The sequence below is a fragment of the Hemibagrus wyckioides genome, linkage group LG15 (genome assembly GCF_019097595.1).
Source record: "Hemibagrus wyckioides isolate EC202008001 linkage group LG15, SWU_Hwy_1.0, whole genome shotgun sequence".
NCBI lineage: Eukaryota > Metazoa > Chordata > Actinopteri > Siluriformes > Bagridae > Hemibagrus > Hemibagrus wyckioides.
In genome coordinates, this window is record NC_080724.1 from 9001591 (window position 1) to 9017718 (window position 16128).

At 37.1% G+C, this 16128-nt stretch overlaps 1 protein-coding gene across 1 annotated transcript in view; it reads left to right on the forward strand.

Moving 5' to 3' along the window:
- The window catches only part of syt6a (synaptotagmin VIa), a 75655-nt gene that overhangs the window by 38685 nt on the left and 20842 nt on the right, over window positions 1–16128 (forward strand). Inside the window, exon 2 of the mRNA XM_058409065.1 lies at window positions 10101–10488. Coding sequence (XP_058265048.1) covers window positions 10101–10488 — 388 coding nt within the window. The remainder of the gene's footprint in view (window positions 1–10100; window positions 10489–16128) is intronic.

Below are 16128 nucleotides of genomic sequence, written 5' to 3' on the forward strand. Positions count from 1 at the left end.
ATTTCGTGCAAGATATCGCGCACATATATTAACCAGAGTTCGAGATTTGTTCGAATACAACCCCAATAAAAACATTTATTTGGTCCATTTATTAGGCTGGCTGTCAATCACCATTTGTGCATTATTACTGTAATTTTGTTAACGTAAAGATTTTTCTTATTTTCTAATTCCCTCTCACAAATAACCAGGAAAATATATAGATCTTGATTAAAAAAAGCCATAAGCCAGACTCACAAGTTTGTTATATGGCTGAGAAAATCCATTTGCATCACATGAGCCTACCAACACACGCTCACTGCTCCAAATTTATTCAGAAATAATAAACATGGCTGAAATCAGTACTGTATGTACCCAGTGCAGTCAGATAATTGATCATTTACCATTGAACAAAAACCATGCTGTTTTTAAAAGAAAAAATAATAATTAATTGACACAAAACCTGAAAATAATTAGTAAAACACTAATAAATATTGCTATCACCTATATGAACTAATGTCTAAGTAATGTAATTACTAAAAGTTTTTTTTTTTTCATTATTATAAACGGAATGAAGCTGGGTATGGGATTAACCATGTTGCGTCAGGACAGTCTGAATGTTGAGTTCACTCTGCAAATCAAGAACATACATTTATGGGCTTATGGTTTATGGTTAAGCCTCTACGCTTGTGATTGGAAAAGCAAATCTGAGCTCTGCCAAAGTGTAAACTTTGCCACTTGATCAAAATCCTTAAGCCTTGATTTGCTTTCTGATTTCTCAGGCTGTTTTGGCTACCAATTTCATCTGCAAAATGAATGTATCAAGCTAAAGGTGATGGGGATGTGGTGGCTTAGTGGTTATGGTGTTATACTACTGATTGTGAATTTGAAACCCAGGTCAAACCGAGCTCCCACCGCTGGACCCCTGAGCAATGCTCTTAACCCTCAATTGCTCAGTTGTATATAAAAAAAAGTTAGATAAAATGTAAGTTGCATCTGGATAACAGAGTCTGCTAAAGGTTTTCATCATTATTTTACATCCAAAAGCAGGTACACAATGCTCTGACTTTCTGATTGTGTTTTTTTGTTTTCTCTAAGCACATGTGTTTTATCCAGCAGCCTTAAAGGTTTTTCTTTTTGTGTGTCTGAACAGAGATACCTACAGCAGAGGTGGTTTAAACCCCGTTTAGAAGTGAAGAACACCTCAAATCAAGAGCCCTTCAGGACACACTTTAAGAGTGTGGGGCTTAAAACACCACTAGCAGTGATAAAATACCTTGTGTGGTTTTGCCATTTTGGGGACCCTTCTTGCTCCTTTAAATATAACAGAACTGCCCATTTCTGGGTTTTTTTCTGAAATAATTTAGAATATTTCGTCTCAAAGGTTGCACACTATACATGGAGAATTATTATGATTTTTTTTTTCAAGTAGATATTTTTGTGGCTAATTTGAGGTTTGGGATTAAGACACATGGTCGTTATCATTTCTGTCAAACTCTCTGTCATCTATGCGTTTTGATTCTTGTATGAATTCAACAAAGCAGCAGGTTGAGTCAAGCCTTGTAATGTTTTTGAATTCCTACTGCAGTCTGCCACAAGACTAAGAGTGATGTGATTAATACATATTATTATCTTAGAGTGACTTAATGAGGTCTCAGTTTATTTAATTATTTATATAGAGCAGTGGCTTCACTATACTGGGTGCTTCAGTGAGCTTATGATGCAAGATCAGGGCTTGGTACAGCAGCGTATGATTTAAGATGAGATTTAACAAGCACAAGTGTCCTGAAATAACAGACATGCACTAAAATTTTGAACATCCCTGAAGATCCCTGTTTTTCACTAGCATTCGGTTCAGTATGACCAGACCATGCAAGAATTCATTTTTCATTTTTAAATTAGCCAAATAATTTAAAAACAAAAAACAGAAAAGCTCTTATTTCTTTTTTAAAATTAATTATGAAACCACTGAGAACTTGGAAAACTCTGAGAACAGATTACTGTTAGTTCTTCTGTTAGTATTTTTCTACCATCTCGCAATATTTTATTTTTTATAAATTAATCTGGTTCTATTTTCCAAAATGTGATCAAACAAGCGATTTAATTTAAGTTATTAAGGATGGATGAATAATTGTTAGAAATGCATATCTTTCACTGAGCACTGATGGTTTTTTGTGTTAAATCAGATCCCAGTAACAAAGCTCAGCTTGAGTCAACCAGATGGGGGAAAAAATAGTGCTCTTCGTATTTGTTATCTGTCGAATAACATATTCGTATTTGGTTATGCACTGATCTTTGTACTCCGGACAAGTGGTTGATTGCAAACCTGCGATCTACAGACAAGTGGCTCATTAACGGAGTGCTAATCGTTGGGATAGGATGATCAGGCCCGCTGGGCCCACACTCCCACACCTTTGTGCTTCATTAACCATGCCTCCTGAGGTGAAAGATTAAACCAGAACAGAGCAACACTTTCATCCACTACTCTGTGCCTTGTGATGGATCTTACACTTCAGCAGTAAATGACAAGAAAAGCAATTCATACAAGACAGAAATCTATCTGTTTCATACACATCCATGGTCATGATGATGAGATTTGCCTTTGCCCATGCATGTGTGGGGAAGTGGTGGCTCAGATCTAATCTAGATCTCGATCTAATCTGCACTCGATCTATACTAATTTGCAGTAAACTCTTACACAGAGACTTGTAGTGTGTGTAATTCTGGGTGCTGGGTCACTGATCAGAAGGTCAGGGTTCTAGCCTCTGACTTGCAAAGCTACCATTGCTGGGCCCCTGAGCAAAGCCCTTAATCCTACTTGCTCCAGAGGCACTGCATGATGCCTGACCTGACCCTAGGTCTGACCCCAGCTTCCTAGTAAGATAGAATATGTGAAAACCCCAGGCAGTAGTGGTTCAAGTGGTTAAGGCCCTGGTTTGTTGATAAGAGGCTTGGGGTTTAAGCCCCATCACAGCCAAGCTGCAGTGTGGGGCCGCTCTCTGACCACAAATTCCAAAGTTGGGATATCTGAAGAAAGAATTTCACTGTGCTGAAATATATATATGTATTATATATATAGCTCTGGAAAAAAATAAGAGACCTCCAAATAATCTCCAGATTTGAACCCTAATGAAAACCTCTGGAATGTCATCAGGAGGAAGATGGATGATCACAAACCATCAAGCAAAGCTGAGCTGTTTGCTTTTTTGCAAAAAGAGTGGTATAAAGTTCCCCAACAGCAATGTGAAAAACTGGTGAAGAGCATGGAGCCAAAACGCATGCAGATCAGGGTTATTCCACCAAATACTGGTTTCTTAATGTTATTTAGCCAAAGCATTAACACAATTTGTTTACAAATTATTTGTATTTTGCTTTATTTGAGTTATTAAAGCTCTGCAAATACTGCATGATCTTGGGTTATTTTGATGTGTTGTCATTTCCCTTAAATATACACTCTAAATAACAATAGTTATATTATGAATTTAGGAGAAATATTGTCAGCAGTTCACAAAAAATGAAACAAAACTGTTCATCTCACCAAAATATGAGCCTGTAAGAAAAAAAACATAAGAAACTCATTATTTTGGAGTGGTCCCCCCCCCCAGAGCTGTATATATGTGAAAAATAATCAAAACAATAATTTACTTTTGAATGTTTTCTTTTTACTTCACAAAGACTCGTATTCTGTGTCAGGGTATTGCTAATACCAAGTGCTAGGACTTTTTATCTGGCAGTGCTGTGTGCTAAATTCTCAGTCAGGGTGTTAATCATTTTTTTTATATCAGCAGCACAGACCGTAGTTCCAGTGTCAAGGTTAATATTAATGCGCTCGATCTATTCTAATTTCCAGTAACCTCTTACACAGAGACTTGTGTAGCATGTGTGATTCTTGATTTTTCAGTGAGAAAAGCTGTTGAGGACTTTTTCACATTCTGGTTTCTCACCTAAAATAATAAGACGGGGTTTATTTTTGTCTATGAGTCATTTATTGCTGATTTAATAGTGAGTTGTAAGAGGACTTGAACTTGTTTCGTGGATATTATACAACAGAGTAGAATAAATGGAAAAAATACTGTGTTCTATATGTTTTTTTTATTTAATAAAAAAATATCATTCACTAATTTGCTGTGGCATAAAAGCAATAAAACATTTGCTTTTATACGAAAATAATCAGCTTCACGGTGGTAGCAGTAGCTCTGCTTCATGCCCACGTTCATCACGCTGCCCTCTTAATTGCTGATTATTTTTCCTCTAATAGCATATCCAACTGTGTTTAATTCCTTTCATAATTTACATTTTACATACGAATAAATAACGTAACAATGGAGGGTATGAAAAATACAGTCCACCAGAGAATATAGTGTGTCTGTATTAAATTGTGTTACCGCTTCAAATACTAAGCATCTCATTATCCACTCTGTTATAATGCTCTTTTATATTTAGAGTCAGATAAAGTGCAGGTTGTAGAGAAAAGCTTTTCTAACATGATAAAATGATTCCACCCACCTAATATAATCGCTAGAATTAGGTTATTAGAAATGAAATAGCCTTGAGAAAAAGCGAGATGTTTCTTTATTTTGCTAGCTTGTGAAATTAACTTGTATAAGCTCCTGGGCCTGAACTGGGCTGCAATTACTGCATTAATTGCACAAACTATCACTTTTGATGTGTTGGATCAAAGTGATAGTTTCCTAAATGCTAGATTTTAACTTGCTTCATTTTCTGTTTTTTATTTTATTTATTTATTTTTTAAAAAAATTATTTTTACACCAAACAGAGCTTGTGGCATTTATACACAGATCTCTACCGGGCTAACTAGCTGTTAGCCTGTTGCTTCAGTTGTTTTGTAAGGATTTATTTTTATGACCAGAGTAAAGCGAGCATAAGCATGCAAGATTGCCAGCGACTACTATAAAGCATATACGCAATTTTTCATCGCAGAAACGCAGTCTTTCCATGATGCCGTTATGCACATCATGTGTCATCTGTTGAGACATGTGAACAGTCAGCCTGATATGTTGTTTTGGAGGTCTATCAGATACAGAAACAGCACATTTTTCTGTTTATTCCATGGCGATCGGGTTTTGATGGCATTCATTTATTCCATAGTGCTGTTATAATTCTGAAATTTATCAAATTCTCAAATTATAGCAACCTTTTTTACTGGGAAAAAATGAAATATGTGTTCAGTCAGATTTAAGAATGTATTGTTATAAGAATGTATACTAAAACTAGCCTATAGTTTACATAAAAATAATACATTTGGCAAAAAAAATGAGTTTATAGTTTAAACTGAACTTAGTTTCTTTATTATTAAATGTGGAATAGATGCACATCAATTGAAACCTATAGCAATAGTAATAAATAAAAAATACAGTTAGGCAAGGTATGTTGTTGCTGATCTTTCGGCTGCTCCCTGTGTGTTAGGGGTCACCACAGCGGACCAACTGGTCTGCACAACAACTTTTATGCCCTTCCTGACACAACCCTCCCATTTTTATCCGGGCTTGGGACCGGCACTGCATCCAGTGGCTGGGGATTGGGCATTGGCTGAGAATCGAACGCGGCCCTTCCACATGGTAGGCGAGAAACCTACCACTGAGCCACCAATGCCCAAATTTAGGCAAGGTATAATAATAATAAATAAAAAAATAAATTTAGGCAAGTTAAACCTGTATAGTCAATTAGTGTACAGGTAACGTATCCAGTGTTGTGGGTTCGGGTCTCAGCTCCGCTCTTATTTTACTCATTCAACTCAAATCATCTTGGATGTATGAAAACTTGTATGAAATTGTGTTAACGTTCCTCAATTCAAAAACACTTATCTCCAACAAGCTCTTTTTGGCACGATTTAAGAAAGACACCGCCAATCAGACCCAAGTGCAAGTTAAGATGGTTCTTGTTTTCATTATCTTAAAATGACACTTAACACAACGTAACTGGACATGAAATGAAATAAACAAAACACGAATACCTAAAGACACAAAGGCGTCACTGAAACAAAAGACACAGCATGAATAAACGTGATCCTAAAAACCGAACGCAACAACGAACAATGATTTGACAAAGACAGATACGAAAGAGCAGGTATAAATAGGGCAACACATTAGGAGTAATTGGAAACACAAGAAAACACTAACCCTAACCCACATGGCATTAAACAAGCTGTAGCAATGCACCTGTCAGCACTCCCTTTTGGTGGTCTGTCAGAGAATTGTCCCAGGAGTTCCTGACACTTTTCTAGTTTTGTATGAAAGTAGTTATTCCTTAATAGACGATTAAAACAATCGCTGTGGTATTCAAGGAATTAAACATGTTATTAGAAAACAATCACGCCACTTCATCCTTGAGATCCTAAGTGCTGTCCTTTTTTGATGCTTAAACATTTATATACTTTCTTTATTGTCCATTTTCATCAATGATTTGTTGTCTTATAAGGAATCAAATGAAATCATTTGTACTTTTTGTACGTTCGGTTGGTTACCCATCATGCAATAGTCAAAGATTTTCTAAAAACTTGCAGTTACTATTACATACATGCCATAACATAACAGTACATAACTATACTCATTCAATTATTATAGCGTATAATCACCTGCATTAATCCCACCATTCAATTACTATAGGGTGAAAAAAATTTCACTATTTCCCACCATGATTAGAGTTTGTACTGGAACCGAGGGCTATTAAAGAATCACTGACTCACTGACTCAAAAGGAATCACTGACTCGATTCATTTCAGTGAATGAACGAAACCCGAGCCTTTAAAAAGAATGGTTTTTACCACCACTAGTGGACATGAGGAGAAATTAAACAATCAAACAAGAGACCCTGGAGCAGCTAAACTCCCTGCTGCTCTAATACGAATGTTATGAAGCATAATTAATGCAGCCGTTATTGTTTTTCCAGGATACTAACACTCTTTGTGGTAATAATGAAGCGTGAAAAGTGATTAGTTTAATAATGACAGGTTGACTATTAAGACAACGACATGCAACGTCAAGCTCCACTCTTCTATATAACCCCCTGTGGTCTGCCAGTGTGAATCTCTACACTACTCTACGTTTCAGCTAAATGTTGGTGCTGAGTCTGAATTAGATATCGAAAAGCTGGCACACTATGTGTATTTTATTTACACTTCCCGTTGAACTTTTTGTTGTTGTTTATATGTAAGTAAGCATTAATCTGCATCGTGATTAATGCTTCGCGAAACCTGTTCTTTCACAGTGAGGATCATCATTTTAGTGTTTTATGTCAATCATCAGCTAGTGACATTAATGTTTTTTACAGAATGACACCATACTTGTTGTTGAACATTTGTTGAACATCCTAGAAATTAGTTAGTCCTTGTTATTACTTATGCTATAACAGTCTATAAATAGTCTTTCTATCACTAACCTTTTTTTCAATCTCAGCTTTACCTTACAAGAAAAAAAAAGGAATATGTGTTCAGTCCAACTGAAGAAAAAACACTGTGTATAGCTTACATTAAATCTCAACAAAAAATGATACTACACAAAAATAAGAGAAGTCTCTTAATGATTAGATTGAATGATGGAGAGTGAGCATGATCCACTCACGGAATATTAACATAAACTAATTACATTAGGAAATCTCGTGAGGATGTTGGCCCTGATGGGAATTCTAACTATAGTATTAAATGTAGGTGATTAACACGCATGGTGTAACAGTGCAGTGGAAATGTTTCTGTTGCCAAACACCAGTATCATGAGATCAATTCTCAGCTCAGATGTGAGCAGGGGCGGACTTACTGATTTGGGGCCCCTAAGCGATTCCAGGTATGGGAACCTCGCACATGTGCAGTACGATAGGAGTGTTCCACTATTCATGAATCATGGGGGGGGCCCGCATTTGAAAAGATGAAATAATAATGTTAAAATCTTAATGGTTATAGACAGACCATACAATATATGATAGAAAAGTAATAAGTACTCTATGGTTTATATAGGCTTCTTGGTATTGTTCAGGGCCCCAAGCGGCTGCTTACCTCACTTATTGGTTAAGTTCGCCCCTGGGTGTTTGATTTTTTTTGAAAATACACACTCAAATCATGGCAGATGTATGAAAGCTAATTGTGTTAATGATCCTAAATTTGGTCACATGGAAACGGTGTACGCTTTTGAATTAAGTAAAGTCAACAAGGTTGTTTTTTTCCCCCAATATTGTCATATTCCAAGAAACCCAAAACCCCTCATAGTGATTCCTTACTGTGTTAGAACTAAACTAAAAAGTGCTGACACTGGAGACTCCTTAGTAATAATACTCACGAACATCTTTAAAATACTTTTATGTGCAAACCCTATTCCTAAATCTACAAGTACTAGGGTAAGTAGTTACGACTGAAACAATAACATATTAGAACAAGCAGATGAATCTGTGTCATCTATATCCAGTGATTTGAATTTCATCCAGAAATGAAGTCAGAGTTTATGACTATTTGCCAAACAGAACGGAGAGTTTTTTGCTGTATTTATGACCAGTAAAGTCGCAAAAGTGATACAAGCCACTTGTCAGGTCATTGCTTGTCTTAATATAAAATTCAAAACAATTTGAAGCTATTTTAGTATTAGACAAAAAGACAGATTGACTGCACCTGTGGTGTTAGCAAAGAGGAGCTTTTGAATCTAAAAATATCCTGAAATTGATTTTTTTTTTTTTGCTATTGGAAGGAATGATCGTTTCACTCTATAAAGCACAGAGGTAAATAATCACTCAAGTGACTGTTAAGCTGGTCAAAAGACCCCAGCTGTGCTGTCAGTGAGGAGGAATGGAAAGTTGACAGGCAGACAGACAGATTTTGTATTGCAATTTCAGATTACAAGAGGAAGGTACAGACCGGTTGATGGTGTGAGTCTACTGGAAGAATAAATGACTGGGTCTAGAAATCCCTTCTCCATCCAAGAGAGTGGACAACGAGTTTAAAAAAAAAAAATCTCTAACAGGAAGGTTCATGAACATACAAGAATAAAACAACATAAAATTATGGATAGCTTGAAAAATCATATAACATCATCCAATATTTTCCTCTGCGATTTGTGTAACAGACTTCTAGTATGTTCTCATTTATATATTTAGATATAATAAAAAAATATCAGTCTAGGTTAATTACATTTCAGATGCCCACTAGATGAAGTTTGATTCATTTTGCAGTTCCCATGAGAATTAGCCCTAACAAAGCTTATTGTCTTCATTGTCTGAGTTGTTTTACTCATTAAAATCTAACCTATGTTATCACTCAACAAAAAAGGCTTTGTGGGAAAAAAAAACAACACAAAAATGAGGAAAGTTTGAAAAACCTCAAATTAGGCTTGGATGCAGACATTCAAGCGTGTCTGGAGATTTGTGTTTCATTTGCCTACTCAACAAGTTCAGGGATATCTCTGTCTGCATTAAAGCTGATAAATCGAACTAATCAAAGGCACCGGGCAATAGATGACCTCGGGAAAAAAAAAAAAAAAGTCAGTCATTCTTGCTCAGCCTGTACGTCTACGAGAGAAAAGAATAATCATCCTGTCTTGAGATTATTTCTGAGAAAAAAACCAAGCTAGATCGCCCAGCGGCATGCTGAACGACAGTCCTGTCGCTACTTCTCTTCCGCCTTTTCATTTTAAATCAATGTTTGCATACTGCTTGTCAGCATTCTCGGAGTCTCTCCAGCTTTATGGTGTACTAGCTCATTTCCAAGCATAGTCTATATAAGAGAAAATGTGCATTTGTTTCCTCCCACACCCACTCATAAGCATTTCACAGATGGCAGCATTGCAGCATCTTCCACTGGCTTTGTTTCTTTGAAAGTAGATTACAGGCCTATATGCTGTATGAGTGATTAATTACATTGCGGTGTATTCGTATGGGAGTGTTATGATCATCACTTTTCAATAGCCTTTGTTTTGCCAACTGAGGATTACAGATTTCCTTTGCTGCTTGTAAAGCTACTGTGAGTGAACTCGACGTCAGTGATTATATATGCATGTAAAACATGTCTCTAGCAGGCGAAAATATAATCCTAAATATATTAACATGTATGTTTCTGTCTCTCTCTGCCATCTGTTTCCCCATATTGTGGCACTACTTTTTCTTGGCTTTCGTCTTCCTGGCTACAGACGTCACTGTTGGCATCCCTGTTGGCGTTCTAGTGGCGTGCAGTTTGGCATTGCTGCTACTGGTGGGGTTAGCTTCCTGGAAACTGTGCTGGATACCTTGGCGCAAGAAGGCTGTGACGTCCTCCAGTTCTGTGGCCCTAACCGCGGACAGCTACCCGTCCCTTCAGCCGCTGTCGCGTGTCCCCAGTCCCCAGCAGCCCCTGGTTGGCATGGCTATGGAGAAAGTGAAGGAGTCGCTAACACCCATGGGCTTCCTGGAGGCAGCCGTGAAGATCAGCCACACATCACCTGACATTCCAGCAGAAGTGCAGCTCTCCATGAAGGAGCACTTCCTGCGGCGTACACAGCGCATGCAGAGACAGACCACAGAACCAGCCTCATCCACCAGGTAGGACATGTAATAATATCACTTCATTATATGCTTATACACACACACATTAGGTCATTAGGTATGTCCAGACCACTAAGCTTAGTGTGTAAAAGACAGGAATTTTCATAATTAGCATTGCTAAAAAACACACAACATGCTAGAAAAACACACAAATTCGAATATTTCACACAAGCATCAGGTGATTCTTCTTCCAACATGATTAAAGTCTCCAGAAGTGACCCAGTAAGTTAGTATATAAAGTATATAAAGCAGTTATGGATTAGTTCCTTTGAGACACAGTGTAACACAATGCCATTCTCTGTATCTGTATCTGTTTAATGCTCAAAATATTCATATCTGTATAAGTAAAGGTAGGAGTGATGTAATCCAATCATTCCTGCAGAGACACCAGAAAGAAGTCTGTATGCATGGTGTGTGACAGATCCTCAACCTCAAGCTACTTCCCTCTAGTACACATTCGCCTCTTTATTATTTGTTCGTTCCTATCTACAAAGATTTGTTAAATAAATTCAATCAGGTTTATTTCTTATTATACAGTAAAGTCAAACTGGTAGCCTGTTTCAACCCACTGTGACCCTGACCAGGCAAATACTAAGGAGTGAATGTCCACCAAGCTTCATATCTGACTGCTTGCTCACTCAATATTCCGTTTTGCAATTTTTTTCCTGCACAATACAATTCCCAATGCACAGCTCTCTCAGCTCACAACTCTCAACCAGATGTAAGCTTTCTAAAAAACCTGTATTTGTATCTGTTCGTTCCACATAATGTATTCATATTTGTTTACATCACTGTATGATAGACACCGTTGCATACGGTATATTTATTCATACAAACTCTTTTTTTTTGATGGGTTCATGTGCACTGTGAGTTCACTGGAACTGCAAAACAGACAGATTTAAGAACAGAATTATAAAGGTAAGGTACATAAAAGAAACCAGCGAATATCATAATAACACCCAGAGACGGTAACAATAGCAGACTGAGCCAATAACAGGGTCAACATGCCTAGTGGTAATAAGGGCAAATTACAGACAGATGACAATAACACCCAGGTAACCATGGTTACAACTCTCCTGTTAACAAGGAAAGTCCACGTCATGCTAATGATTCTGAACGCCACAGACGTAAATGCCGGATCCTAGAGCCAGTCAAAAAGAGTCAACATAAGCAGTAGATTTGATGTTTCCATTTATTTAGCTTTCTTACTAGGAGAGTGCAGAGATGTCAGGGAGGTCAATCACTTACAAATTGTCGTAGGCATCAAGCACAATAAACAGACACAGCAGATTGGTGAAGAGAGAGAGAGAGAGAGAGCAACTTAGGGCAGATGGAAATCAGTGGTGTCATGTAGCGAATGTCGTCCCATGCCAACAAATCTGTCTGCCGTGCCATCATTGATTTTCTGCATGTCCTCTGATAAAGACCAGTTCTTTCTCATGCTAATTTGTTAACATGAGGTGTAACCTGCCTGTCTTCGCTAGAGGAAATAGATCAGGGTATCATATGTAACATGAAGGGGCCTCCTGGTGGGATCCCGTGCACTCTGTGCTGCGGCCTGGGTTTAATTCCTGGGCAGGGAGCTAACCTAGCCACTAAAGAGTTAACTCTCAGTGCTGGTCCCAAGCCTGGATAAAATAGGATGGTTGCATCAGGAAGGGCATCCGGCGTAAAACCTGTGCCAAATTAAAATATACGGACTAAATGATCCGCTGTGGTGACCCCGAACAGGAAGCAGCTGAAAGAACAACAACATATGAAACATGAAGGAGGGAAAGGGAGATTAGTGGTTAGCACTACCTCCTAGTGCCTCACACCTCCAGGGTTAGGGGTTGGAGTTCCCTGTGATTCAGGTGTTTGATCGCACAGTCCAAAGACATGTATTGCAGGTTGATTGACATCTCTAAATTGTAGTGTGTGAATGGATGTGTGTGATTGTGCCTTGTGATGGATTGGCATCATGTCCAGGGTTTCCCTTAGAGATAGACTCCAGATTCCTGACCCTATGTAGGATAAGCGGACGAACATGAAACAAGACAACCCTATAAATTTTTGCATAAACATTGTGACAGAGCAGCTTTACAGAACTCAAGATGGAGCTTTAGATCCCTAATGTGCAAGCCAGAGGCAGCTGTGGTAAGGGAAAACCTCCTGAGAAGTCATGAGGAGCAATCCTTCAGAGAAACAATTAAAAAATGACAGCATACAGATGTATATAAGTAAAGATAGATAGTACTAAGAGTGCTGAAAGGGCTTTTAGTATGAGCAGAGTGTGAGAAAGAGAACAGAACAGTCTTTATGATTACAGCAGCAGCTCATATCCTACAACAACCCACTGAGATTAAGTAGTTAAGCACATGTTGGACTATTTTTTTTTTTGAGGGGTGCAAATATTATGTAACAGCATCCACACTAGTTGTATATCTATAAAACAGAAGTATATATGAAACCTCTGAAGTGATATACAGCTTCACTGTTGTTCATGAAACCAGGTTTTTCTTGAAATTCTGCAGATTTTTCAAACATTGTTTATTTTCTCTATATGCAAAACGATTAAGAAAATTGTTCAAACATTCTGTTTAAGTGCATGCAGAGATTGAATGAAACAATCAGCATTTTCACATCAAGTTACGAGTAGCAACGTTGCCAAAGCAATCAGGCATCTGAAATCTGATTAGTTCTACATGCTTCCGAGAGCAGCCTTTCCCATGCACACGCACATCGAGGGGAATTAATAATCCGCTTGTTGAAGACTTCAATTTGTGTGCTGCTTAAAAGTTAAACGGTGACTTAGCCGTGAGACGGAATCAGGAGGAGAAAGGCATCTAAGTTTTGGAGTCTTTATGTCACTGATCTGTGTATGAATTGTAGTGTCGTAGCCACAAATTAATTTGAGGAAAATATGCTAAGTAAACACGGCAGTGCAACCTGTTCAGTCGAAGCGATGTAGAAGTGATGGTATTCAAAACGTGCCATTTTAATATTTGTCTACCGTCAAACATATTAATAACGTTATTAGGCACAAGAGATAAAATACTCGTGACATTTCCATTCACCAAAGCACTATGCCACCAACAGGGTGACAATAACACCTTATAAATCCAGATCTACCCCTTTCTCTTCTCTTCCATGTCATCAGCTGTCACATTGACATCCCAGAGTGTATCTCAGAGACAAACAGGAAAAATTGACTGGTTAACTCTTTCTACCCAGCACATCTCCGTATAGGACATAAAATGAATAATTTTCCAGCTGTGTGTCTTATATAAAATGAGTCAGGACTCTGTTAGCTTTCAGTGTGAGATGTGTGCTTCTCCCTTACACAGAATTTTAGTTGTTGAAGATAACATTTTAGTTGCTTATGGACAAGCACTTGGAGCAATGAGAGAATTGATATGACCATTTACTTTAAAGATAGAAACTTTTTTATAGATAGATAGATAGATAGATAGATAGATAGATAGATAGATAGATAGATACTGTACAACTTTGTCATTTCAAAGTACAGGTAGATAGCAACAAAATGCTGTTTAGCATGTACCAGAAGTGCAAACAGTAGAAATTGTGCAAATGAACAAGTGCAGATAAATATGTAAATATGTACATCGATAAATAAGACTATGTCAGAGTGTGCATAGAGAGGTATGTGCAAGTAGTATTTACAGCAGATAAAGTGTCAGATGTAATTATAATTGTGCTACAAATGTGTGCATTATGTACAATGAATGTACAGTACAACAGTAATAGATAATATACAGTGTATATACAGATAGTATATAGTAGGTATAAGTATAGTATATATAAATGTATATAAATAGATAGACAGATAGATAAAAAAACTAGGTGTAATCTATAAAATGGACAATATGAAATTATTACCCCTAGTAAGCTGGATAAAAACAGAAATATTTATGGAAAATTATAAATTCTCAAAGCCCTGAGTGTCTACTTTCATATGGGCTTCATATTAGCTGTGAACTTCTGTGAAGCGAGACATGACAAAGACATTCAATGCTGAACATAGAAACAACCAAACAAGCACAAATTCCATTTTTTGGTCCCTGGGGTAAAGAATCAAAAATGTATCTGTAAGGTAGCCAGTAAAAAGAGATGACGGGATGTGATATTTGCCAATATATTCTGACTTTTCCATATGTTCAGTTGGGTGGTTAACACATCAAACATGTCACAGCTCATTACATACAGACATTTGGATCAGTCAGAATATATTTCAAAGTGTTCAAACCTAAAATCTTCCCCAGCTCCAATTCTCCATTTCCCAAACTCTTTAGCCAAACAATGAGAACAGTCACACAAACCACTACTTCAGTCTCGTCCAACAGGCTTCTAAGCCCAGCCACCTGTTAGCAATTAGCACACTCTCCATAAATAACCCAGACCTTGCTTGAATCGTATGCCTAGCATTCTGGTAGTGAGGTTATTGAGTAAGCTTTACTGAGAATCAACACAATTTTTGTTCCTAAAATTCCCCCTAGCCTAGTTCAGTCAGTCCAGTAATTTACTTAGACTACAGTATAGGCTTTCATTTTGGTTTTTCTTTCATCTGGATTTATCTTCTACCCTTGAATTAAACCCTGCACTTGCATTCAAACCTAGTCTGACCCTACACATTACTTCAAGTCTTGATTAAACAATTTATATATGGAAGCTAAAGGTTTGTGCTTTTTCCACACATTTCTTAACTGCTAATAAAATATCTGGAATAAAAAGTAGTCTGTGTCATGCTGCAGGTCTCAAAACAGGAGAAAACACCATGATGTTTTAACAACTAACCAATCAGGACAAAATCATCGCTGCCTGGTGTTCATGCTGTTTATATCACTAGCATTCAGCAATGCTAGACTAGAGTGTATGGATTTATTGGGAACACTCCAGTTGGGATTTATAGGAAAAGACTTGGATTCTAGGGAAGAATCAAGGAAAAGACTGTATTTGTTTGGATTCTGAGCTGTAAAACAGCTACCTTGAGCTAACACTTAGCAAAGTTGCTTACTACACCTTTAAGTTGGATATAATAATCATTTCAAAATCAGTGGCAGACATGAAATAGGAAAGTAATCAATGACATTGTGAATACTGTGACCATCCTGAAGTGTCCAAAATGTTTTATTACTCTAACACTGTTCCACAGCTATTTGCCAATGATTATAAATCAAAGTATCACAAAAAAACAAATATAATTATGTTATATATTATATATAATATAATTATATTATATTGTTCTTTACGTTTATAATACAAGGAAGCAGAAAATGCAAAGTCCTGAAGATTTACTGACTTTCACAGTGTACTGACATTGGAGACTCCTTTCATAAATGTTAATTAAATGGTTTTTCCTTACTGAAACTTCACCATATCAGCAATTACAAGTCCCTGTCTACTAGTTGCTGTTACATCACAAACGATAACATTTTAGAATAAACCTTAATGTTATAGACAGTGAAGTGACCGCTTCTGACTAATCAGATTTGAGAATTCAGCAGCACTAGGACATAAATGACTAGCTGTTAAAAAAAAAAAAAATACATACATATATGTAATTATGTAAGATATCAATAATCAGTTTGACTTCAACAATTCAACAAGAAATCCTTAAACACTGTCCATTTTTAATCT